The 27,471-nt window shown below is 47.2% G+C and overlaps 1 protein-coding gene across 1 annotated transcript in view; it reads left to right on the forward strand.

The window, feature by feature from the left end:
- The window catches only part of LOC137537136 (uncharacterized), a 134,351-nt gene that overhangs the window by 89,738 nt on the left and 17,142 nt on the right, over positions 1-27,471 (forward strand). The window contains exons 5-9 of the mRNA XM_068259266.1: positions 744-1,058; positions 5,016-5,149; positions 6,567-8,443; positions 12,427-12,559; positions 13,968-14,068. Of these exons, the coding sequence (XP_068115367.1) occupies positions 744-1,058; positions 5,016-5,149; positions 6,567-8,443; positions 12,427-12,559; positions 13,968-14,068 (2,560 nt within the window). The remainder of the gene's footprint in view (positions 1-743; positions 1,059-5,015; positions 5,150-6,566; positions 8,444-12,426; positions 12,560-13,967; positions 14,069-27,471) is intronic.

The raw sequence follows: 27,471 nt of genomic DNA on the forward strand, positions 1-27,471 counted from the left end.
CTCATCTTTGCTGTTGTTCCTTCTAAGGTGTACAGATGCCCGAACATCAGATTTTGGTTTTGCGAACCACCGAAAAAATTTGAGTTCGCGCGACCCACCATAGACTTCAATGGGCAGGTGAATTTTAAAACGTACAGGGACTATTTCTGGTCACAAAAAATATGGAAAAGGTGTTTTGAGGGGTCTAACACCTGGAGGGGGCGTGGTGGAGTGGGATACATGCCAAAAGTCCCTCGGAAATTTCTGTATTTGACGCAGAGTAGGGTTACAATCCCTAAAGGGCAGAAATCACATTGCATTGCTAAATTGGAGGCATAAAGTGCTTTAAGAAACATCTTGCATATGTATACATCGATCACGTAGTGTAAGTAGTGTACTGCTTCACACTGACACACCAAACTCGCACCGCCACAAACAGCTGCAAAGCGTTGTCATTAGTTGACACTATCTTGTGCTGCTTACAAACACCTGTGCCTTCTCAAGTTGGGAATGTGAAAGTAATCTCTAATCCAACAAAACTGAGAAGCATCGCACAGAAAATGTATCTGCAGATAAATTGCAAGCTTGAAGGAGAGCTGTGGGGAGTGGACATTCCCCTGAAAAATCTGATGGTGATCGGAATGGATCGACCACGATGCTGGCCGGAGTTCCCGTTCAGTGACAGGATTTGTTGTGTGGCCAGCATAAATTCTTGTCTGACCTTCTGCTACTTCTGTGTGGTCTTTCATCAATGACCACATCAGGATAGAATGGATGGCTTGAAGCTGTGCCGTGTGGCAGCTCTCCAGAAATACTACAAGGTAAATCATGCACTGCCAGAGAAGTTTGTGGTGTACCGAGATCATGGATTGTCAGATGGACAGTTCAGCACAGTGCAGAAGATCCCGCAGTTACAGACCTGCTTTGGTACTTTTGAAAATTATTCCCCTCACATAATTGTCATCGTAGTGCAGAAAAGGATCAGCACCAATCTGTACTGCTCCGCGTCCAGAGCATTTGTCACCCCTGCTCCCGGTACCATCGTGGACCACACTGTCACCATCACCAACCACGACTGGGTGGATTTTTTTCCTGCTCTCCCACCGTGTCAGGCAATGGTGTGCCATTCCCACTCACTATATACTGTATGTCATGATGAACACTGCAAACCTCAGCCCTTACCATCTACAAAGGTTGACTTTCAGATTGTGCCATATGTACTGGAACTGGCCTGGGACCATCCGAGTGCCAGCACCCTGCAAATATGCCCACAAGCTGGCTTTCCTGTTCGGGCAGTTTCTTCACCATGAGCCTTCCATTCAGCTGTGTAATAAGCTCATCTTTCTTTAAGTGTTAGGAACCAGTGGTGCTCTCCAGAGATCACGAATTCGAATTTACCCATGATCACGAGTAGTTTTTTATGAATCCAGAAGTCGTATTCGAAGATCGATACCCATCACAAATTCGAATTCGATTGTATCCGAATTTTACTCTCGAATTCGGCCGTGATCACGAATTCGGGTTCAGCTACCATTGCCCAAAACCGCCAACTTTAAGGGTTAATAGCAAAGCCCCCTTAAATGCCAGAATCACCAAATTTGCAGGTTATGTTAAGAAGAAAAGTGGGAGCAAGGGGAACATATTTTTTTCAAAAAATATACTTATACTTTTTGAAAAAATCGATTTTAAAAGTTCAAAGAAAAAAACGATACATTTAAAAGCCGGTCAATGACAGATCGTGGGAAATATTTCCCAGCAGTTAATAGCAAAGGCCCCTTATATCCTAGCAACAACAAATTTGCAGGATATGTTAAAATGATAGTGGGAAACAATATTTAAAAAAAAAAAAATTTGGGGGGGGAATGTTCTGGGTGTGGGAAATCTGGAAAAAAAATGATGTGGGGTCCCCCCTCCTGAGCTTCTGTAACCCCTTGTCCCCCATGCAGGCTGGGATAGCCAGAATGCGGAGCTCTGGCCGACTGGAGCTTCACACCCTGAGCTATACCAGCCCGCATGGTCCATGGTATGGGGGGGACTTCGGGGGAGAGGGGCGTCCAAGCCTTCCCCTCTCCCCCCGAGCCCTTGTCCAATCCATGGACAAGGGGCTCTTCCCCACCTCCGGTGCCCTAGGTGGAGGTGGGGGCGACGACTCCCTGGGGGGGTTCATGGTGGCATCTGGGAGTCCCCTTTAAGAAGGGGGCCCCAAATGCCAGACCCCCTTCCAGGAGAAATGAGTATAGGGGTACAAAGTACTACTTACCCATTTCCACAAAGGGTTAAATGAAATAAAAACACAACTATGAAAAAAAATCCTTTAATAATCTTAATTAAAGCGGTTTAAAACTATGACAACATCTTCAATAAAATGTGTTTTCCTACTTTTTTTTATAACCCATACAATTATCATATTTGCTTTTGTGCGCAAGTATTATTATTCATTTAGACATTATAACTTCCCAAAGTTCAGTTAATTTATTTTTAAAGCTGCTGGAGCATTTTATTCATAACTGTTGTAATTCTGTTGTGAATGCTGCCACCAGTGATTTCTGACCTGTGTTTCACCCCATTACTCATCAGCTGAAGTCCTGCACAGCTAGAGAATGTTTACATAAATGTATCAAGTAAAGAATGTGTACACAAGATAAGCTTAACAGCAGTTTGGATGCGTATTCTCCCTGCAGAAGAAAGAGTCAGCCCTGTGATGTGACCCTTTGAATGCTGTTTTACTAAAAAAAACAACACTGTGTTAGTACCGTATTTTTCGGACTATAAGACGCTCCGGACCATAAGACGCACCTAGGTTTAGAGGACAAAAACATGGGAAAAAAATATATACTAAACCTGGTGCATCCATGGTGCAGTAGCGTCTTGAGTATCTTCTCCCCCCCTCAATTATTATGTCCCTGTGTCCCCTTGTACCTTTTGTGTCTCCCTTGTGTCCTCATATGTGCTATGTAGAAGGAAACAGGATGGCGTGGCACTTCTCCTTTAAGGGGTGCGTTGCTTCCAGTCTTGGTGCGAGCGAGGCGTGCCCAAGGTGGTCAATATAATGGCTGACAGGCTATACTTTCATATGCTTGTAGACAGTTGCTTATACAAGACGTGTGCTCCGCTCCACAACTTGGAAAGAAGAGGTTTGAACATTATACATATAGAGACAGATAGCGTGCATCTTCCGTCTTAAGCATGTAGATTTATTGTCAGTGTTGTACATCAAAATTGAATTCTGTGCATTGCATATTCCATAACTGCATACAAAGTTTGTCAAGTATTGCGCATATATAGTACCTTGCGGTTCCTTGTGAGGGCCTGTCAGCGTGGGAGGTGGGAGTGAGGGACTGATGTGGGCCTAGCGACGGCCGTTTCGCGTCCTCCTGGACGCTTGGTCACGCCGTGTTCCACTGCAAGCCTGCGCCGCCTCGCCACTGCATACATACGGGGAAACCCCGCCTCCACAGTGGCGTCACAGCGCCGGCCGTGATTGGGGCTCAAGTTTCCACCAATGGGAGAGCCGGAGGAGTTACACCATGCGTACGGTGCCCGGCAAGGGACAATGCACGCGGACAGACTGTCGCATAAACACACGTCATTAATGACGCGTGTCATGCGGCTCACCTCCAGCGCATGCGTAAATCACACGTACCACTGGAGAGCTCGCGCACTGGATGAAATATCACCAGTAGAGAGCGCCAACGCTGTAAGTCCCTTCTTTAGCCGGCACATCGCAAACGTCTGGCACATATATTTCTGTCACCATTGGGTAGACACCCCTAGCTCATCCACCAGTGGAAAAATAAAATAAAATTAGTGATAGTGCATAATGTGACACACCATTAAAATTAATTACTGGGACTGAGAAGCAGGATATTTACAATTACATTTGTTATTTCTTCGGACAGTTGTATCTACTCATGTGGCCTTTAACCTCAAACAGACACAAAAGTATGGAATAGAAAAGGGACAGGGGAGAAGAATATATGCCGGCCATCACTGGCCGTCTCAGACATGTATGTAAATTATACTCAAGTATAAACCATTGGATACATAAATACTGACTGAACAATCATATATAACACTTGTCAGCAGCATACTCATGCCTAACACTAACAATTGGTACTGACCTCGGCATAAAATCTGCCACACCCCATTTCCTTACAAATCGGTACCCCAATTTGTGTCGCTCGACCCGGAGTTTAAGGATCCAAAGTGCTTGCAAGCTCCACCTTATCATTAAGGCCTAATGGGCCCAGGGCTTCGGTTTGTAAAATCAACCAGGTCTCCCTTCTCAACAATAACCTGTCCCTGTTACCACCCCGTCTTGCCTTATCTACTCTCTCCAAACCCGCAAATTTTAAACCCTTGGTATCTCCTTGGTGGTGTTCTTTCATATGGGCAATGAAACGGGCACAACCCCTACCACTTTTAACCGATCCTAGATGTTCCCCTACCCGTTCTTTTAGTGGACGCGTGGTTTGCCCTATGTAGAACCGTTTACAAGGGCAAAAGAGGACGTAGACCACATACTTGGTTTGGCAAGTGATTAGGTCCTTAACCATCAGACATTCCTTCCCTACTTGTACATATCTCTGAGAAATCATGCGGGGGCAGAACTTACAATGTCCACATCGGTGATTGCCTTTTAGCATACCTTTACTCAACCATGTATCTTTCCTAGGGGAAATAAACTCACTGTGGGTAAGCATGTCCCCAAGTGTTGGTGCCCTCCTAAAGGCCACTCTCGGGGGGCCTCCCACAATCTGTTTTAGGGACTCATCTCTCTCTATCAGCGACCAATTAGTAAAGATGGCTTTTCTAACCGTGTCGGCCATGGGTGTATAGTCAAAGGTGAAGGTCATGCGATCCTGCATAGACCTGGACTTATTCCTGGGTGTCAGTAGCTCCCGTCTGGGTTGGCGTTTAGCCCTTCCATATGCCTCCTCTAACAAACTGGCATCATATCCCCTATCGGTCAGGCGTTTGGTGAGATCTGCTGCCTGCATTTCATATTGCATTTCATCTGTATTATTCCTCCTCAGCCTCAAGTATTGGCCATATGGAATGGCTTTTATAACATGTTGCGGGTGAAAACTTTTAGCGTGGAGGAGGGAATTGGTTGCCGTAGGCTTTCTATATCCCTCGCAACACAAAACTCCATTCTTAACCATAATTCGTAGGTCAAGGAAGGTCACCTCTGTATCGCTTTTCTCAGCGGTGAACTCCATGTTAATTGTGTTGCTGTTGATATACTGCAGAAAGCCATCGAACTGTTCGTCCGTTCCCGACCACACCACCAGGACGTCGTCCACGTACCTCGACCATTGTCTGATGTGCCCACGGAATGGATTACTGTCCGAGAGCACAGCAGACTCCTCCCACGCCCCCAGAAAGAGGTTCGCAAAGGAGCATGCCACAGGGGTCCCCATGGCCGTACCCGCTGTCTGATGGTACCAATGTCCATCAAACAGGAAGGCATTGTGCTTTAATACAAAGCCCAGGCATTCACAGACGAAGTCTATGTATTCGTCGTCTCTGTCTGTGCGAGTCAGAAAATGTCTGACAGCCTCAATCCCCAAATCCTGGGGGATACGGCTGTACAGACTGACCACGTCGATAGTGGCCAGTCTGTCACCGGGGACCCATGTGGCACGCTCCACCATCTGCAGAACCTCCAACGTATCCCTCAAATAGGAGGGCACCCCCTTAAGGAGGGGGCGCAGGAGATGGTCGAGATACCTGGACAGCCTCTCAGTGAGAGACCCACAGCCAGAGACAATGGGACGTCCCGGCGGTGCGGTCACGGATTTATGCATTTTTGGTATGTGGTACCATACCGGACGGCGCGGACAGAGAGGAAGCAGATCACGGGCTAGTTTTTGTGAAAGATATCCTCGCTCCGCACCTCTGCGTAGCAGAGTGCGCAACTTGTTTTGGTATTTAGGAGTTGGATCTCCCTGGAGCGGACAATATGTGGCTATGTCACTCAGTTGCCTTTCGGCTTCATTTTTATACTGAGTTGCTGACATGATAACCAGGTTTCCACCCTTGTCCGCTCCCCTTATCACCAAGTCCTTGTTTTGTTTCAGCCACTTAAGGGCCTCTCTCTCCGCGCCGCCCAGATTCGGCACCGCAGTTTGATAAATCTCCGCCTTAATGTCTTTCATCACCCTATCAAAAAAATGATCTATACTCGATCCCGGTGTGACAGGGAAAGGCTGTATAGACTTGCAGGCCCTGAAATCACCACTGCTACCCAGGCTAAGAGCCTCTGGCCTCCCAAAGTCCGTCCACACTTGGTGGCCCCCATCTGCCCACAGTTCTTCCATCATCTGACTAAGCTCCTCATCCGTGGGGTCCCACTGAACCAGCGGGCTGAACCCCAAGGTATCAGTGTTGTTCCCCTGCGTCATATGAGGAGACTGAGCTGAAAGCAAGAGTTGAGAGAACCCCTCTACTGGTCCACTGGCAGTTTCGGGTATACACCCCTGCTGACCAGTACTCAGACCTGTTGTCACTGGGGCTTTACTTGGATCAATGGGTTCTTTGTTAAACCTCTGGCATATCACGATCTTTCTTGTGGACTTGTAAAGGTCTATTGTGAAGGCCACTATGTCGAAGTTCCTCGTTGATCCAAGTAAAGCCCCAGTGACAACAGGTCTGAGTACTGGTCAGCAGGGGTGTATACCCGAAACTGCCAGTGGACCAGTAGAGGGGTTCTCTCAACTCTTGCTTTCAGCTCAGTCTCCTCATATGACGCAGGGGAACAACACTGATACCTTGGGGTTCAGCCCGCTGGTTCAGTGGGACCCCACGGATGAGGAGCTTAGTCAGATGATGGAAGAACTGTGGGCAGATGGGGGCCACCAAGTGTGGACGGACTTTGGGAGGCCAGAGGCTCTTAGCCTGGGTAGCAGTGGTGATTTCAGGGCCTGCAAGTCTATACAGCCTTTCCCTGTCACACCGGGATCGAGTATAGATCATTTTTTTGATAGGGTGATGAAAGACATTAAGGCGGAGATTTATCAAACTGCGGTGCCGAATCTGGGCGGCGCGGAGAGAGAGGCCCTTAAGTGGCTGAAACAAAACAAGGACTTGGTGATAAGGGGAGCGGACAAGGGTGGAAACCTGGTTATCATGTCAGCAACTCAGTATAAAAATGAAGCCGAAAGGCAACTGAGTGACATAGCCACATATTGTCCGCTCCAGGGAGATCCAACTCCTAAATACCAAAACAAGTTGCGCACTCTGCTACGCAGAGGTGCGGAGCGAGGATATCTTTCACAAAAACTAGCCCGTGATCTGCTTCCTCTCTGTCCGCGCCGTCCGGTATGGTACCACATACCAAAAATGCATAAATCCGTGACCGCACCGCCGGGACGTCCCATTGTCTCTGGCTGTGGGTCTCTCACTGAGAGGCTGTCCAGGTATCTCGACCATCTCCTGCGCCCCCTCCTTAAGGGGGTGCCCTCCTATTTGAGGGATACGTTGGAGGTTCTGCAGATGGTGGAGCGTGCCACATGGGTCCCCGGTGACAGACTGGCCACTATCGACGTGGTCAGTCTGTACAGCCGTATCCCCCAGGATTTGGGGATTGAGGCTGTCAGACATTTTCTGACTCGCACAGACAGAGACGACGAATACATAGACTTCGTCTGTGAATGCCTGGGCTTTGTATTAAAGCACAATGCCTTCCTGTTTGATGGACATTGGTACCATCAGACAGCGGGTACGGCCATGGGGACCCCTGTGGCATGCTCCTTTGCGAACCTCTTTCTGGGGGCGTGGGAGGAGTCTGCTGTGCTCTCGGACAGTAATCCATTCCGTGGGCACATCAGACAATGGTCGAGGTACGTGGACGACGTCCTGGTGGTGTGGTCGGGAACGGACGAACAGTTCGATGGCTTTCTGCAGTATATCAACAGCAACACAATTAACATGGAGTTCACCGCTGAGAAAAGCGATACAGAGGTGACATTCCTTGACCTACGAATTATGGTTAAGAATGGAGTTTTGTGTTGCGAGGGATATAGAAAGCCTACGGCAACCAATTCCCTCCTCCACGCTAAAAGTTTTAACCCGCAACATGTTATAAAAGCCATTCCATATGGCCAATACTTGAGGCTGAGGAGGAATAATACAGATGAAATGCAATATGAAATGCAGGCAGCAGATCTCACCAAACGCCTGACCGATAGGGGATATGATGCCAGTTTGTTAGAGGAGGCATATGGAAGGGCTAAACGCCAACCCAGACGGGAGCTACTGACACCCAGGAATAAGTCCAGGTCTATGCAGGATCGCATGACCTTCACCTTTGACTATACACCCATGGCCGACACGGTTAGAAAAGCCATCTTTACTAATTGGTCGCTGATAGAGAGAGATGAGTCCCTAAAACAGATTGTGGGAGGCCCCCCGAGAGTGGCCTTTAGGAGGGCACCAACACTTGGGGACATGCTTACCCACAGTGAGTTTATTTCCCCTAGGAAAGATACATGGTTGAGTAAAGGTATGCTAAAAGGCAATCACCGATGTGGACATTGTAAGTTCTGCCCCCGCATGATTTCTCAGAGAGATGTACAAGTAGGGAAGGAATGTCTGATGGTTAAGGACCTAATCACTTGCCAAACCAAGTATGTGGTCTACGTCCTCTTTTGCCCTTGTAAACGGTTCTACATAGGGCAAACCACGCGTCCACTAAAAGAACGGGTAGGGGAACATCTAGGATCGGTTAAAAGTGGTAGGGGTTGTGCCCGTTTCATTGCCCATATGAAAGAACACCACCAAGGAGATACCAAGGGTTTAAAATTTGCGGGTTTGGAGAGAGTAGATAAGGCAAGACGGGGTGGTAACAGGGACAGGTTATTGTTGAGAAGGGAGACCTGGTTGATTTTACAAACCGAAGCCCTGGGCCCATTAGGCCTTAATGATAAGGTGGAGCTTGCAAGCACTTTGGATCCTTAAACTCCGGGTCGAGCGACACAAATTGGGGTACCGATTTGTAAGGAAATGGGGTGTGGCAGATTTTATGCCGAGGTCAGTACCAATTGTTAGTGTTAGGCATGAGTATGCTGCTGACAAGTGTTATATATGATTGTTCAGTCAGTATTTATGTATCCAATGGTTTATACTTGAGTATAATTTACATACATGTCTGAGACGGCCAGTGATGGCCGGCATATATTCTTCTCCCCTGTCCCTTTTCTATTCCATACTTTTGTGTCTGTTTGAGGTTAAAGGCCACATGAGTAGATACAACTGTCCGAAGAAATAACAAATGTAATTGTAAATATCCTGCTTCTCAGTCCCAGTAATTAATTTTAATGGTGTGTCACATCATGCACTATCACTAATTTTATTTTATTTTTCCACTGGTGGATGAGCTAGGGGTGTCTACCCAATGGTGACAGAAATATATGTGCCAGACGTTTGCGATGTGCCGGCTAAAGAAGGGACTTACAGCGTTGGCGCTCTCTACTGGTGATATTTCATCCAGTGCGCGAGCTCTCCAGTGGTACGTGTGATTTACGCATGCGCTGGAGGTGAGCCGCATGACACGCGTCATTAATGACGTGTGTTTATGCGACAGTCTGTCCGCGTGCATTGTCCCTTGCCGGGCACCGTATGCATGGTGTAACTCCTCCGGCTCTCCCATTGGTGGAAACTTGAGCCCCAATCACGGCCGGCGCTGTGACGCCACTGTGGAGGCGGGGTTTCCCCGTATGTATGCAGTGGCGAGGCGGCGCAGGCTTGCAGTGGAACACGGCGTGACCAAGCGTCCAGGAGGACGCGAAACGGCCGTCGCTAGGCCCACATCAGTCCCTCACTCCCACCTCCCACGCTGACAGGCCCTCACAAGGAACCGCAAGGTACTATATATGCGCAATACTTGACAAACTTTGTATGCAGTTATGGAATATGCAATGCACAGAATTCAATTTTGATGTACAACACTGACAATAAATCTACATGCTTAAGACGGAAGATGCACGCTATCTGTCTCTATATGTATAGTCCTCATATGTGCCCCTGTGTCCTCATAAGTGCCCCCCACTGTCTCCTACCCTTCTCTGTCCTGAGTCCTATGTGTGTGTTCTGTCCTGAGTCCTCTGTGTCCTTTGTGTTGACTGTCCGGAGTCCTGTGTGTTCTCTGTCCTGAGTCTTGAGTGCAGTGGCATGTCTGGGTTATATGGCACCTATTGGCAAACACTGAAATGGTGCCTGCTCCCACCCCCATCAGTCAGAGCTTCCTTCCCCTGTAAAAACAGCACCTGTCCCCCCAGCTCGACACACTTCCCCCCCCCATCAGCATATGACACACACCCCTATCCTTCCCCACATGACACCCCTGTCACATGACTTCCCCTGCAAATGACAACCCTGTCCTGCCTGTCCCTGCTCACCACATAATATGCCCTCCCAAACCGCACATGACACCCTGCCCCGTCCCTCCAGCACATTATGCTCAGCAATAGCATGTGGCACCCATGGCCCCCGGGGTAATGCGCGGCACGGAAGTGAGGAATAATTTGTACCTGAAGCGGAAGAAGTTGGATCCGACATCTGCAGCGATCGCAGCCCGCACCATGGGAGAGGGGACAGAGCGGCAGGGCATCCCAGCTGACCTTGGTCGCAGCGGCTTACAGCATACCGGGGCCACAGAGTTGAAATGAGTAGCGGTAATCCTTCGTAGCAAAGCCGTTCGGGGGTCCGTGCACGCTGCCATAGCGTCTCTCTCGTCACTTCCGCATTAGTGACATAAGCGGAAATGACGAGAGAGACGCTATGGCAGCGTGCACGGACCCCCGAACGGCTTTGCTACAAAGGATTACCGCTACTCATTTCAGCTCTGTGGCCCCGGTATGCTGTAAGCCGCTGCGACCAAGGTCAGCTGGGATGCCCTGCCGCTCTGTCCCCTCTCCCATGGTGCGGGCTGCGATCGCTGCAGATGTCGGATCCAACTTCTTCCGCCTCAGGTACAAATTATTCCTCCCTTCCGTGCCGCGCATTACCCCGGGGGCCATAGCTTGAACAGATGCTGTGGAATGCCCCTAAAGACACTAGGACAGATGTGGGGACAAGGGACAGCAGCCAGGAAGACACTACAGCAGACGGGACTCAAGAAAGGGGGCAGACACCCGGCCAAAATTGTTGTATTCGGACCATAAGACGCAGTGACTTTTCCCCCCCATTTTTGGGGGAGAAAAAGTGCGTCTTATGGTCCGAAAAATACGGTATATTATATGCTGTAAATAATCTTTTAGAGCAAAGAAGAAATTCAGGGTTATACTCCGCTTTAATGCTGGGTACACACGATGAGATTTCCCGTTCGATTTGCGGATCGATTCGATTAATTCAAACATGTTCGATTGGATTTCGATCTTTTTTTCCGTCGATTTTGCATACCTATCATGAAAAAACGATCAAAATCCAATCGAACATGTTTGAATTAATCGAATCGATCTGCAAATCGAACGGGAAATCTCATCGTGTGTACCCAGCATTAGATTAAGGTTTAAGAGTGGGATGTTTCGTATTGATTTCTTGGAAAAACAGGCCAAGCGCCTCCTCAGACCCCGTCCAACCAAAGAACAGGTCGACAATGAATCTGCAGTATCCTCAGATGCCCCCGGGAGACGAAACATCCCACTCTTACATTCAAAATGGAATATAGTGCGGAGTTGCTTCACTTTCTCGATGTAGAAATTAGATTGAAAGGCGACGGTTTCGAGATGGATTTATATCGCAAAAATACGGACAAGAATGGTTTCCTATTGGCCACTAGTTGCCATCCGAAAACAATTGATTAATGGACTCCCTAAGAGTCAATATATTCGATTGAAACGTATCACATCTGATGCTACTTTATATTGGAAACAGGCCGAACTCCTGACTCAGGATTTTGTGAAAAAGAGGCTACAATCAGAGAAGATGTGAGGAACTAGCCAAAGAGGTGGGAGCAATGGATAGAGGAGCACTGAGAACGTACAGTGTACATGCTAATGAGGATGGTGACACTGATGTAAATTTCATAGTTACATAGTTATTTTGGTTGAAAAAAGACATACGTCCATCGAGTTCAACCAGTATAAAGTACAACACCAGCCTGCTCCCTCACATATCCCTGTTGATCCAGAGGAAGGCGAAAAAACCCCTACAAGGCATGGTCCAATCAGCCCCCAAAGGGAAAAATTCCTTCCCGACTCCAGATGGCAATCAGATAAAATTCCTGGATCAACATCATTAGGCATTACCTAGTAATTGTAGCCATGGATGTCTTTCAACGCAAGGAAAGCATCTAAGCCCCCTTTAAATGCAGGTATAGAGTTTGCCATAACGACTTCCTGTGGCAATGCATTCCACATCTTAATCACTCTAACTGTAAAGAACTCTTTCCTAAATAAATGGCTAAAACGTTTTTCCTCCATGCATTTTTACTACATTTTGCAGGGAGTCCTCGACTCTGCGGGACACTGTCCTGCAGTTTTGGCCGCTGGTGGAGGCGGATCCCCAGCTTGCCCAGATCTGCCAAGTTCCACCCAGATTTGCTTACCGTAAGGGTAAATCTATCAAAGACCAATTGGTAAGGGCCGATATTGGGAGGATTAAATTACCCCACCAACTATTTTTGGGTACCCCTAGGAAAGGCACTTTTCCATGTCTTAATTGCCAACATTGCAACAGTAATATTAGGGGCCCCAATGTCCAGAGCATGAGATCAGTAAAGCCCATTCCCATCAGAGACTTTGCCACATGTGACACTAGAGGTGTCGTGTATCTCATCAAGTACCCTTACGGTTTGCCCTACGTGGGTCAGACCTCAAGGGACATCAAAACGAAGCTCAACGAACACAAGAGCAATATACGCAATCCTGAATCACTAAAAGAGAAAGGGGAAAAGGATGGGGCAAAAAAGAGGGAATATCCCCTAGCATGACATTTCGCTGAATGTAATCATAATGTGAGCCAGCTTCGGTGGCAGGTACTTGAAGTGGTCCAACATCATGAGGGAAGAGAATATAGAAAGGAGTTGCTTAGGCCTGAGGCTTGGTGGATGGACAGGCTGGGATCGCAGTCCCCCGGCGGCCTCAACGAGGACTTTAGTTTAAGGTGCTTCTTATAATTGGTGTTTGTCCTTTTGACAGTAATGGTTAAAATTTTGGAAAAGTGTTGTGCCCGCCCCCCAATTGCTGGGAGGGGTGTGTCTATGTAAGTTTGTCTATATGTAAGCTTCAGTTTGTTTGATGGTTGAGCACTTGAGAAAGGGCATGTAGCCCGAAACATTGTGCTTTCAGTTTGCTGTACAACCACATAAATATGAAATAAATACAGAAGAGTTTCTCTTTAAGGGTCGAGTCCGGATCTGATTGTTTGTGTATGGACAGGAAAGCTGAATGAACATGAGGAGGACAGAGAGGGGGAGGGGAGGTGATGTCTGCTCCGCCAGTCTTTTTTAGCTGTGCTGTTTAGCAGGGTTATGTACAAGAGGATATGAATGAGGGATTAGAGAGATCAGGGTTCAGGGAGGGAGAGTGGAAGAGGGGAGGAAAGTCACAAGGGCACTAGGGCAGCCTGACCCTGACTGGAGAGCTTATGGAGATTGTATTTGTAAACATCACCCAACTTGTCTGTCCTGTTCACTGATCATCATTATCATCCACCATATAGCTGACATGCAGTGAAGGGAGAAAAGCTCCGTGTTTGATGCTCAACTCGGGTTCCTTTTAAAATGGACATCCCTTTCCCAGTCCAGACAAATTCTCCAGAAATTCTGCCTCTTCCTGGTGTAGGAAACTGTAACTTCCTGTAACTATGGTGACACATCCATACTACATCTCCAGCAATGAAATGCATCTGTACAATTAAGATTTTGTTCAATGAATAGAAACATTGCAACACTAATAAATAGTATTAGATGGCTGAGTGGAAAGATTTCTACAGAGGCTGCAGTTAGCAAATTCACCACAAGATGGCAATCTCACATCTCCCAGGTGGAACGCACAGCCTGGAAATAATGAAACCAAAGAGAGGAAGAGGCGTAACAGCAGGAGGAGAAGTTGCATGAGTTGGAGGGAAAGCACGGATGGAAGAGGTAATTGTGTGATTGTTGTTATATATTGAGCAGAGCAGAGGTCGGGGTGCAGGGGCGTAACTAGAAATCACTGGGCCCCCCTGCGAAACTTTGGATGGGGCCTCCCCAACCCCCGTATAGGTGCCCGCCCCCAGTATAGCCAGGTATAGGTGCCATCAGTTTAGGTGCCCACAGCTTAGCCAGGCATGGGTGCCCCTAGTGAAGTCAGGCATGGGTGCCCCCAGTTTAGCTAGGTGTAGGTGCCCTCCCTCAGTGTAGCCAGGAGGGGACACTGCACATGAAGGGGGAGCGATGCCCACACACAGCGGTGGGGAGGGGGGGGGGGCACTCCCCCATCCCTCACCTTGGGCTCCCCCATCAGCACTTCCTCCTCCGGCATTAATTAGCAGCAGTAGCAGCGGCGGTGTAAAGGGAACGCGGACTTACTACCATGTTCTACCAATACTCTTCAAGATTGGACTGCTGACATTCAAATCCCTGCACAATCTGGGCCCTGGATACATGAAGGACTTGCTGAAGTTGCACCACACCTCTCACAACCTCAGATCAGCAAGTTCTATAAACTTGGTCACTCCCAGAGTGCACCTCAAAAGATCTGGAGATAGAGCCTTCTTTCATGCTGCCCCTACTCTTTGGAACTCCCTGCCACACCCAGTAAAGACAGCACCATCCCTGGAGCTATTCAAATCCAGACTGAAAAGCCACCTGTTTAGCCTGGCATTTCAAGACTTATAAAATTCTTCCTCTGTACCACGATAGTTGGAGCCATGCTTATGCGCTTTGAGTCCCACGGGAGAAAAGCGCTTTACAAATGTTATTTGTTGTTGTTGTTGTTCCACGGGCCGGAGATTCTTCTCTGTAACAGCACACGATGACGCCACTTTCTTTTTATCAGGAAGTAGCGTCATCGGGCGCTGATACAGAGAAGATTCTCTAGCGTGAAACGCGGAAGTAAGTCCACGTTCCCTTTACACCGCTACTGCTGATGGGGGAGCCCAAGGTGAGGGAGGGGGGAGTGGCCCCCCTCCCCGCCGCTGTGTGTGGGCATCGCTCCCCCTTCATGCGCTGCATCCCCTCCTGGTTCCTGCCCCCCAAAATGGCCCTGGGCGGGCCCGGGCCCCCCTGCGGCCGCATCCCTTGCAGCCCCTATTGTTACGCCCCTGTCGGGGTGGACATACTTTGTTACAGAGGAGGTTATAGTACACCTGTCACTATCCTGATCATCCTCCTTGAAGTAACTGCCATACAACTACCCAACCCAGGCTACCCAATAGGGGGCACGTCTGGCTCCCTATATAGGGGTGGCTACCTAATGTGGGACACATCTGGCTACCTATATTGGAGGGCTACATAATAATGGATACATCTGTTTACCTATATTGGTAGCTACCTAATATGGGGCACATCTGGCTACCTACAGTACAGACCAAAAGTTTGGACACACCTTCTCATTCAAAGAGTTTTCTTTATTTTCATGACTATGAACATTGTAGATTCTCACTGAAGGCATCCAAAGTATGAATTAACACATGTGGAAGTATAGTACATAACCAAAAAGTGTGAAACAACTGAAAATATGTCATATTCTAGGTTCTTCAAAGTAGCCACCTTTTGCTTTGATTACGGCTTTGCACACTCTTGGCATTCTCTTGATGAGCTTCAAGAGGTAGTCACCTGAAATAATTTTCACTTCACAGGTTTGCCCCGTCAGGTTTAATAAGTGGGATTTCTTGCCTTTTAAATGGGGTTGGGACCACCAGTTGCGTTGTGGATAAGTCAGGTGGATACAAAGCTGATAGTCCTGCGGAATAGACTGTTAGAATTTGTATTATGGCAAGAAAAAAGCAGCTAAGTAAAGAAAAATGAGTGGCCATCAATGAAGGTCAGTCAGTTCGAAAAATTGGGAAAACTTTAAAAGTTGAAAGTGTCCCCAAGTGCAGTCTCAAAAACCATCAAACGCTACAAAGAAACTGGCTCACATGCGGACTGCCCCAGGAAAGGAAGACCAAGAGTCACCTCTGCTGCAGAGGATAAGTTCATCCGAGTCACTAGACTTAACTAGGTTAACAGTAGCTCAGATTAGAGACCAGGTCAATGCCACACAGAGTTCTAGCAGCAGACACTTCTCTAGAACAACTGTTAAGAGGAGACTGTGTGAATCATGCCTTCATAGTACAATATCTTCTAGGAAACCACTGCTAAGGACAGGCAACAAGCAGAAGAGACTTGTTTGGGCAAAAGAACACAAGGAATGGACATTAGACCAGTGGAAATCTGTGCTTTGGTCTGATGAGTCCAAATTTGAGATTTTTGGTTCCAACCACTGTGTCTTTGTGCGACGCAGAAAAGGTGAACGGATGGTCTCTACATGCCTGGTTCCCACTGTGAAGCATGGAGGAGGAGGTGTGATGGTGTGGGGGTGCTTTGCTGGTGACACTGTTGGGGATTTAATCAAAATTGAAGGCATACTGAACCAGCATGGCTACCACAGCATCTTGCAGCGGCATGCTATTCCATCCGGGTTTGCGTTTAGTTGGATCATCATTTATTTTTCAACAGGACAATGACCCCAAACACATCTCCAGGCTGTGTAAGGGCTATTTGACCAGGAAGGAGAGTGATGGGCTGCTGTGCCAGATGACCTGGCCTCCACAGTCACCAGACCTGAACCCAATCGAGATGGTTTGGGGTGAGCTGGACCGCAGAGTGAAGGCAAAAGGGCCAACAAGTTCTAAGCATCTCTGGGAGCTCCTTCAAGACTGTTGGAAGACCATTTCAGGTGACTACCTCTTGAAGCTCATCAAGAGAATGCCAAGAGTGTGCAAAGCAGTAATCAAAGCAAATGGTGGCTATTTTGAAGTACCTAGAATATGACATATTTTCAGTTGCTTCACACTTTTTTGTTATGTACTATACTTCCACATGTGTTAATTCTGATTCCTTCAGTGTGAATCTACAATGTTCATAGTCATGAAAATAAAGAAAACTCTTTGAATGAGAAGGTGTGTCCAAACTTTTGGTCTGTACTGTATACTGGGGTGACTACCAAATATGTGGCAAATCTGGCTACCTATATTGGAGGCCTACATAATATGTGACTGACTGCTTTATTCCCCATCTGGTGATTAGTGATTGAATATCGATCGACTATTTACTGCTATTGTGTTTCCTGTTTATTAATGGCCTGCATACGTATCTGTCTCCCTACATAGTCTGCTGGGCCATGTTCTTCTCCAGTTATGTACTATGTTCCCAAGGAATGCATGGCCAGACTCCATTATACGGAGCCCCCACCTGCGCACCTCGTCTCCCCCTCACCGCACTTCCGCTGGGAACACCGATCAGATGAGCTCTCTGATGCCAGGGCCCTAAAGAAGTCCATCTGGGGCCACATCCACCTCCTCACTAGAGCCGATACACAGGTAGAGAGCGCCACAGAGGCAGACTTGCAGGGGCTCTCATTAGTCTATCCATCCTCCGGCCATCCCATCCATCTTCCTAGCAAACGTCTGATCCCTTCCAAGTAAGCTCAATGAGCTCCTGACTCAACAATAACATCCCAGATAACTCACTACATCTCCCAAACATTAGCCTCTTCCGACCCCGAAAGAGACGTTATATTATCTGGGAAGGAGAGAGGAGGCGGCATCTGCTTCTACATCAGCTCCGCGTGGTGCCCAGCCACTACAATTCTTACTAAATTCTGCCCCTCTGACACAGAGCTCCTCCTCATCACCTTCACACCCACATACTCACCAAGAGAGTTTTCCTCCTTTCTACTCACAGGAGTCTACCCCCCCCCCCCCCCCCCCGACACGGATGTCAAGAAAGACCCCTACCTACTGCCTTATCCAACTAATCCCCACCTACAGGAGGTGCCTTGAGTCTTGCATGGATGAAGAATGCTGAAAGGTGCCAAATTCTGTTCGTCAGGCATTTAAGTGAGACCTGAGGCAAAAACATGTTTAAAACATGACAGAGGTGCCTGCCACTTCTACTGACCATATCTGCTATTACTCTGTTATTGCCTGATGAAGCGAGATCAAACATGCAAAACACGTTGCATTGTCCCCTGTTGTATGTAAATAACCTTGTTCTATCTGACAAATGCATTGTCAATATTTGTGTCTGCTTGGAGGAGGCACGCCCACCACTGCCTCCTCATGTTTTAACCTTTTTAAAAAAAAACTTTTATCCTTTTGGTGCCTATGTATCCATACTACGCTATATCAAGGTCACCCCTGGTGGAGGGGTGTTACCCCCTTTTTTTCCTCATCTACGGAGAGCGACTTTTTTGAGTGGAGTCAGGTCAAATCTCCCCACCTGCCTATACAGTGGTTGCCTTTGAGGTAACCCTGGTTTGTGAGTATAGCTTATTACTCTTGCTGCAAAACCCCAGAAAACACAGCGCTCTCCTGAAAGCCATTAAAAGCTAAGCTGTTAAACGCCGGCATTCTTGGAAAAAAAAAAACACAGCGTTTGAACGAGACGCTGAGCAGAAGCCTGTGTGAACCAGCCCTTATACTTCATTTTTACCACCAGTACATACTACACTACAGTATATTTGGCTCTTGACGTCCCTACTCTGTGTTCTGAGGCAAATATTAACCCTTACTGCCAAACACGTACCAGGTACGTTGTGGCAGGTAAATGCTTTAACTGCCAGCAATGTACCTCCTATGTTATTGGGAGTTTTGTCCCCCGGAAAGCAGTGGGAAGGGGGCCGACATCATTCCTCCCTCCTTCTACATGATACCCCCCGTCTCCCTGCATGACTGTATCAGCTGTCAGGAGTGCAGTTACTCACCCGATTGCTCCTCCATGTAGCGTATCCCACGCAGCCATTCTCTTTCTCTTCCCATAGTAAGAATGCGTCATACAGAGATCGGGAGAGGAGAAAAAGGGGACACCGTGTGGAGCCAGCGATTGGGTGAGTTTATTACACACCGACTGCTGCGCTCCAGCCATGCAGGGGGGCCCATGTGGAGGGAGGGTGATGTGAGCCCCCCTCGCCACAGTGGCCCCTATACCTGCTACCTATACTGGCTGCACCTATATCTGGCAAACTGTATTGGCAGCACCGATACATGGCTACCTATACTGGCTGCACCTATATCTGGCTACCTGGACTGGGGCATCTATTCTAGACTACCTATACTGGCTGCACCTATTCCAGGATGGGAAAAGTGGGATACCAATACATAACCTGAAAGCCACCACAGCAGCATGGCCCTTTTTTACATTTGGGCATCTTTCTTAAGGTGGGCAGAAACGATCGTTCAGGCCCACTAATGGAAGGATAGCTGCTATCCAATTCGATCAGATTAATGGAATCGATCTGAAAAAGGGATCAATGCAATTGATTTTACAATTGAATTGGAGAATTGATCGTTTGAAGAATCATATTGTTTATGGCCACCTTAACCTGCGCCTGACTGCGTCACGCCGATGGGCGTGGCCACAGCGGCAGCCCCTGGACCGCCTAACGCCGATCGGCGTAAAGTCCTGGGGCTCTGTTTTGCAGGAGATCGCGCGCAGGGTGCTTGGTGGGCGGAGCTCCGCCTTCAGTCTCCGAGCAGCATCTGTTAGACGGCATATCCACCGTCTAATTACATGTACAGCGCTGAGATCTGCAGCAGCGCTGTACTGGGGACAGCCGTGTGACACGGCTGTCCCCTCCTGAGACACAGAGGTGATTGGCTGTCATAGGCTGAAGCCTATGACAGCTGATCACGGTGATTGGCTGGCGGGGGGAGGGAGGTGGAGTTACAAAACAGTTATTTTTATTAAAAACACACGTACACACACACACACACACACGTACACCCACCACCACCACCACGCTCTGTTGATGGGGAGAATCACTTGTGTGCTGTGTCGAGTGGCCCTGCAGCTTGGCCTTAAAGCCGCAGTGGCCAATTTAATGCCAAATGGCCTGGTCTTTAGGGGGGTTTAACACTGAGGTCCTCAAGATGTTAATAAGGATAATTGGATATGGGTGCAAATTCAGTGCTTGCCACAGGCGCTATTACCCCTAGATTCGCCACTGCATGTGGGTAGCTTGGAATGAACAACCAATCTTAGTTTTTTTAAGGCATGAAAGAAACTGAGAAAAAATTTCTGCCAGTTTTCTTTCTAGAAAAGCACTTAGGCTGAAGTTTGAACCTTAACCACCTGAGCAGTGTGGATGAGCTCAGCTCGTCCATACCGCCGCAGGGGATCGCATGGCCCCAGGTGAGTTGTTGTTTTTAATACAAATTGCTTTAGATCACGTAACTAGCACTTGGCTAGCTGCATATGTCCCCCGATCGCCGCCAGCACCCTCTGATCCCCCTGATCGCCGCCCTTATACATACCTCCCCCCGAAACCAGCGATGGCGCAGCTTCTCCAATAGCCTCCAGGCGTCGCTATGGGGAGGATCGGGACTGCACATGACGTCAGACATCATGTCCGATCATCGCCATAGCGATGACAGAAGCTGTTCCAGGAAGTTGTGGTTCTTGCGGGATCGTTGATGGGTAAATATAGCCAGCAGCGATCGGGGGATCAGAGCGGTGTCGGGGGACTTGGGGCACATGTGTAGCTAGCCTAGTACTGGTAGCAAAAAATGTCCCTCCCGCGGCCATATTTATTTCCTTTTAAACAATACCAGTTGCCTGGCAGCTCTGCTGATCTATTTGGCTGCAGTAGTGTCTGAATAACCCCAGAAACAAGCATGCAGCTAATCTTGCCAGATCTGACAGTTTTGTCAGAAACACCTGATCTGCTGCATGCTTGTTCAGGGGCTATGGCTGAACTAAAGCTGATAGTAAAATGTCTCTGGAGTACTCTGTACACCGGGCGTTATATATCCTCCAAGCTTTATGATATATTTGTTTAGTTATTGTATTCTTGCTTTGAATCAAAGCCTCAGACAGATTATCTGAAAATCCTTTTGACTTTAGGATACCCCACCACTCAGGTTCCATGCGGAGAGATGAAGAGGTCTGAGCTGAGCAGGGCCCGGTGTCAGGAGATCTGGCCGATCCGGCAACAGGATAGGTTCTGTTATTGCTGAACTCTGCAGTAGAGCAAACCATGGTCTTTAGGGGACAAAGAGCTTCTTTTAGAATAGCTCGGGCCTGGTATCTCCGGATCTTGTTTAGAACCTGCGGTAGTAAGTTTAGTGGAGGAATCACACAGATTAGATTCGATCCCCAGTCCACCAAAAACGCATCCAGAGTCAAAGGATTGCCCGGTGGGCATAAAGAACAAAATATTTTGCATTTGCTGGGAAACAAATCCACCTCTGGAGTGCCCCAAAGAGCCAATATGTCCCTGTAACCTCATTGTTCACACAGCATTTGTCATGTGTGAGTGTTGATCGGCTGACTCCAGGTGTACTGCTCTTAAGGCCCATACACACATTGGATTTTTCCGAACGACAGGTCGTTTGAACGTCCCATCGTTCAGTCGTCCGCACGTCAAATCGGGCGTGTGTACAGTCCGTCGTTCGGGTGATAAGACTGGTCTTGAGCGATCCGCCTGACGCATTAGGCATTCATAATTCTGCTCTGCTCAGTGGGGAATCCGGCAAGTCTGGGACCAAAACAATTGTCTTCTCGTTTCATCCCCAAAAGCTCCACCCACCCAAATGTATATATGCTATGATACTGCTGCTGTCAGTCCGTACAGTAACATAATATCAAAATATCTGTACGCTGAAGGGCTTGCCATACAGCCTACAACCAACTCTCTGCTGTTCAAGGACTGATTCTGGATCCATGTGGACCTGTATTGTGCAAAAGTCCATGTGGGGCCCCCAACCCCAAGAGCTGCCATCTGTCATGGTTGTCTTTTGGGATGGATAACTCCATAGGCCTTGATTCATAAAGTGTTACCGAACGCTTATTGAGCTTTAGGTAATTTAGCACTATCATTTAGCGGAAGTTAGTATTCATAAATGACATCGTATGTCAATATTGTGCGTGCGGTATTCTGGCGGTAATTGTGCGGTACATTTTCCGAAACTAGTATTCAAGAATCAGAAAAGGGGTGTGTCAGGGTGGTAAATTTCAAACGCAATATCGCCCGCACTGCCCTGTTGTTATTTATGTTTCTGCTGTCGTTGTATCTAAAGGGAACCTGAACTGAGTAAAATTATTTAAAATAAACACATGATGTAGCTGCAAATCAATATTACTTCCTTACCTCGCTGTCAGTTCCTCTCAGAAGCTCACAATTTTCTTCTTACAGTGATCCCTTCCAGTTCTGACAATTTTTTGTCAGAACTAAATTATACCAGTTAATGTCAGTTATATATCAGCTGCTGTCAATTACAACTGAATGTGTAAGCTAATGCCCATGTTTCCCTCTGGCTCAAGTGGGCAATATTGCAGTGTAACAGTGTGCTGACCAGGAAGCTGTTATGGGGTAATGGCCATTTTTTTTTCAAAATGGTGGACAAAACATTCCATTGATCACAGAGTACAAACAGGACGCAGAAGAGGAGAAAGATTGATGAGTAGACTACACAGGAGGTAAGTATGACATGTTTATTTTGACTTTTTATTTGCAGTTCAGGTTCTCTTTAAATTGTAACTATTACTTGTTATGGAGCACATATGAACAAACCCCTAGTAGCACCAAAAGCTTTTTAGCCAGCCTCAGTAGTCCACAATGCACCTTCCTTACCCACAATGCACTTGAAAACGTATTTTATTCGATAAGATTGCTAGTGTCAATATTTACTGCGTGCTTACCGCATCATTACCGAACACTAGCGATCTTTTAACAAACAACTGCGGACAACTAAAAAAAATTTGCTGAATACTACTAAGTATTCTGTAAATTTCACATGCGGTAAATTAACAAAAAGCAGATTTTTACCGCAAATTGTTTGATGAATTGAGGCCATAGACTTCCCTGGATAGATGATGTGGATACTTTCACAACTTCTTCTCTAAGGATCTGAAGTTCTTTGTTCCAGACTTTGAGTATCCATTTTTGTAGGATCGTGATGTGTAGTTGTCCCCACTGGAGTGCCAGGAAGGTGGAGGTCAATATTCTCAGGACTGCCATGGCCTTTCCTATTGATATAGCCCCTGTATTCTGAAAAGATAGAAAAGAAAAGACTTAAAGTGGATCCGAGATGAACTTTTACTCATTGCGTAATTGTGTTCCTTTCCTATTGTTTATAGGGCATTCCTCAAGCCAAATACTTTTTTGTTTTAATACTCTAATTCCCTATAAACTAAATAAACCACGCCCACAGGTTTTCAGAGAGCCTTGGCAGTAGCAAAGGGTCATGGGAGCTCAGTCTGGGCAGGAGGAGGGGGGAGGTGTTACTAGCCATTGATTTCAGAGGCAGAGGGGAGGAGGGGGGATTAGGTTTTTTTTCACAGGCTTAGTGATCAAGATACAGATAAGCCTGCCTCTGTGTAATGTTTACAAACAACATGGCTGCTGTCATTGTATCACAGGAAGAAATAATCATTTTCTATTAAAGCTGTTTGCAGCTATATTTGCGGTGTAAACTATCTAAACCTTAGATAAAATATATAGACAAGTTACCTGTCATAGTTAGTTTTTCACCTCGGATCATCTCGGAGACTACTGAATGAATGCTGTCCATTCAAAATCACCTGAATTGTACTGCTTCAACCTTTTCAGATTCAGGATAAAGTGGAATTGTCCCTGAGGTTTTTACACAAGGAACACTGGGGGAATAATATCCCTGAAGTCTCTGACGTTTGGAGTGTGAGATTTTGGTGGTGGAAGGAAGGGGGGGGGGTGTTAGGTGTCACAAGGAAATTTCTTGGGGTTGGGTGTTGACCGAGGAATATTTTCAGATGTGAGCTGGAGTAAAACACTGATGTAGGTAAATAGTAAGCACATAGATGGCAGTTGTGCTGGTTGCTGATGTCAGGTGATCAGCAGGCTAGAGCCAGTGAGCTCATGCAAGTATATATCAAATCCAGCACGTTTCTGATGATCATGAAGACAATTCAATCATGTTAAATACGTTTTTACGAATCCCATTCCACAATTTAATCCCTCTGTCAATGTCTTAAAGGGGTTCTGTGGAGGGGGTTAAAAAGACAAAATCTGACATTTACCTGGAGCTTCTATCGGCCTCCTGCAGCTGTCATGTCCTGCGCCGTCCTCCGATTCTCCATTCCCCACCACCGGTCCCGCTCTAATCTAGCGTGGCCGCACGCGTCATCGGGAGCTTACTGCGCAGACGTAGTGCAAGAAAACATTGTACTGCGCCTGCACAGCAAGCTCCTGGTGACGCATGTGGGAGCAAGCACTATTCGGCTATTTAGACGGATATTAGACCGGGACCGGCAGCGGGGAAACGAGGATCGTAGGAGGACGGCGCGGGACAATACAGCTGCAGGGGGGCGATAGAAGCCCCAGCTAAGTGTTGGATTTTGTCTTTTGAGCCCCTCCACAGAACCCCTTTAAACATTTTCATACATTTTATATTTCTTATTCTTAACCACCTTAGCGGTAATGATGAGCTCAGCTCGTCCATTACCTGACGTGGTGGATTTCTCAGCCCCTGGAGCGTCTTTTTGCACAAAATTTTAGGAGGGGGTGTAGCTAGCACTTGGCTACCTACATCACCCCCGATCGCCGCTGTTTTGACTTAAACCCCCCCGGAGCCTGAGCCGGCACAGCCTTTCTGTAGCATACAGGGGTCGCTATGGCGGCGATCGGAACTGTGCATGACGTTATGTCAGATCATTGCCATAGCAACGCCTGAAGCTATGGCGGAAGTCTCGGCCATCGCGGGCTCTCGGCCAGGTAAATATTGCCTCCGGCTGGCGAGCGGAGGGGGGAGGGGGGACACAGTGTCGGGGGACTAGTGCTAGCTGGAGTAAAAAGTAACCTTTTTTTTTTTTTTTTTCAAAAAAGCCACCCGTAACTTCAAAAATGAACCAAGAAACATTTCTAGTACACATTTATGAAACCGTTCAAGACATTAACAGAGGGTTCAAATTATAGAATGGGTTTCATGCCACCTTATTTAACATGAATGACTTGGCTTCATGATCTTCAGAAACCTGCTAGATTTCCTGTATACTTGCATGAGCTCACTATCCAGTAAGCAGTAACCGAATGTCCGTTACCAGCTGTAGCCGCAGTTTGTGTTACCTGTCACTGGTTACATATATGCTGAAATCGGCAGGCTGGAAGACAAAAGCTACCTGGGACGCGATCACATGACAAGTAGGCGGACTTCCACTGGAACTTCTGGCATGTGGAAATATGCGCGCCCCTGCACTGATCCCTTCTACCCAACGTATACAGGGAAGTCCACACAGGCTTCCTCCAAACAGGGAAAACAACTGAAAAGATATGCCTCAGCGTATATATATATATATATATATATATATATATATATATATATATATATATATATATATATATATATATATATATATATATATATATATATATATATATATATATATATATTTGCCTCATATAATATTTAAATCTTATGCTAATAGCAACCTGTCTAAAGCTGGGAAGGAGACAAGTCTCAAGGAGGGGTGCTGTCCTGAGGATGTGCTGGGAAAAACTGTTTTCACCATCGTTGGCTTTTATAAAAAGAAAAAATGTATGTACTTTATTGATGGGGTTCACACAAAACTACTTCCTTTATTTATTTCGGCTTTGTTTATTTCTTTATTTGTTGCATTTTCCTACTTCTACTTTGTCCACCTGTGATGTGTATTTATGGCCAGATGTCACTAGGCAGCAGTGTGAGACAATAACAGAGGACTTCTGCTTTCATTTTCTATATTTTCTGCTAGAGAGTGAGATCAAAGTATTCCTGGAATTAACAGCACAACAAATTCTGGCAACTGAGGTGAAAAGCAGCAGAGCACTTATCTCAAACTAGATAACTCTATTGAAGCTGCTAATGGGATAATAGTTGTGCTTTAAATACTGAACCCATAAGGTCCTCCTGGAGCAGCTACCACCTCCAGCTGGTGCCTCACACGTATGCACACTCTCTGTATTACCTTATTTCTGGATTTCTATTACTTCTTATGCTATAAATCATGCATCTAAATACACCTCTTGTCATTTGTGTTTATTACTGCAGTCACAGGAGGTTTATGTTTATCCCAGCCGTTATGGGAGGCCGGCCTGTATCTCTTCCATGTGATGGAGGACATTACCCTGATAGCTGCTGCGCATGTGCTGCAGTTGTGGCTTGTGGTAATCACTGATGGATTGCTTCTGTGCATGTGCTGCAGTTGATACTTGTGGTAATCACTGATGGACTGCCGCTGTGCATGTGCTGCAGTTGTGGCTTGTGGTAATCACTGATGAGCTGCTGCTGTGCATGTGCTGCAGTTGTGGCTTGTGGTAATCACTGATGGACTGCCGCTGTGCATGTGCTGCAGTTGTGGCTTGTGGTAATCACTGATGGGCTGCCGCTGTGAATGTGTCGGTAAGGCTTGTGGTAATGACTGATGGACTGCCGCTGTGCATGTGCTGCAGTTGTGACTTGTGGTAATCACTGATGGGCTGCCGCTGTGCATGTGCCGGTAAGGCTTGTGGTAATCTTTGATGGACTGACGCTGTGCATGTGCTGCAGTTGATGCTTGTGATAATCACTGATGGACTGCCGCTGTGCATGTGCTGCAGTTGTGGCTTGTGGTAATCACTGATGGACTGTCACTGTGCATGTGCTGCAGTTGTGGCTTGTGGTAATCACTGATGGACTGTCACTGTGCATGTGCTGCAGTTGTGGCTTGTGGTAATCACTGATGGGCTGCCGCTGTGCATGTGCCGGTAAGGCTTGTGGTAATCACTGATGGACTGACGCTGTGCATGTGCTGCAGTTGTGGCTTGTGGTAATCACTGATGGACTATTGCTGTACATGTGCTGCAGCTGTGGCTTGTAGTAATCACTGATGTGCTTCTACTGTGCATGTGCTGCAGTTGTGGCTTGTGGTAATCACTGATGGACTGCTGCTGTGCATGTGCTGCAGTTGTGGCTTGTGGTAATCACTGATGGACTGTCACTGTGCATGTGCTGCAGCTGTGGCTTGTGGTAATCACTGATGGGCTGCCGCTGTGCATGTGCTGCAGTTGTGGCTTGTGGTAATCACTGATGGACTGCCGCTGTGCATGTGCTGCAGTTGTGGCTTGTGGTAATCACTGATGGACTGTTGCTGTACATGTGCTGCAGATGTGGCTTGTGGTAATCACTGATGGACTCTCACTGTGCATGTGCTGCAGTTGTGGCTTGTGGTAATCTCTGATGGGCTGCGCCTGTGCATGTGCTGCAGTTGTGGCTTGTGGTAATCACTGATGGGCTGCCGCTGTGCATGTGCTGCAGTTGTGGTTTGTGGTAATCACTGATCGGCTGCCTCTGTGCATGTGCTGCAGTTGT

Source organism: Hyperolius riggenbachi, chromosome 10, assembly GCF_040937935.1.
Source record: "Hyperolius riggenbachi isolate aHypRig1 chromosome 10, aHypRig1.pri, whole genome shotgun sequence".
NCBI lineage: Eukaryota > Metazoa > Chordata > Amphibia > Anura > Hyperoliidae > Hyperolius > Hyperolius riggenbachi.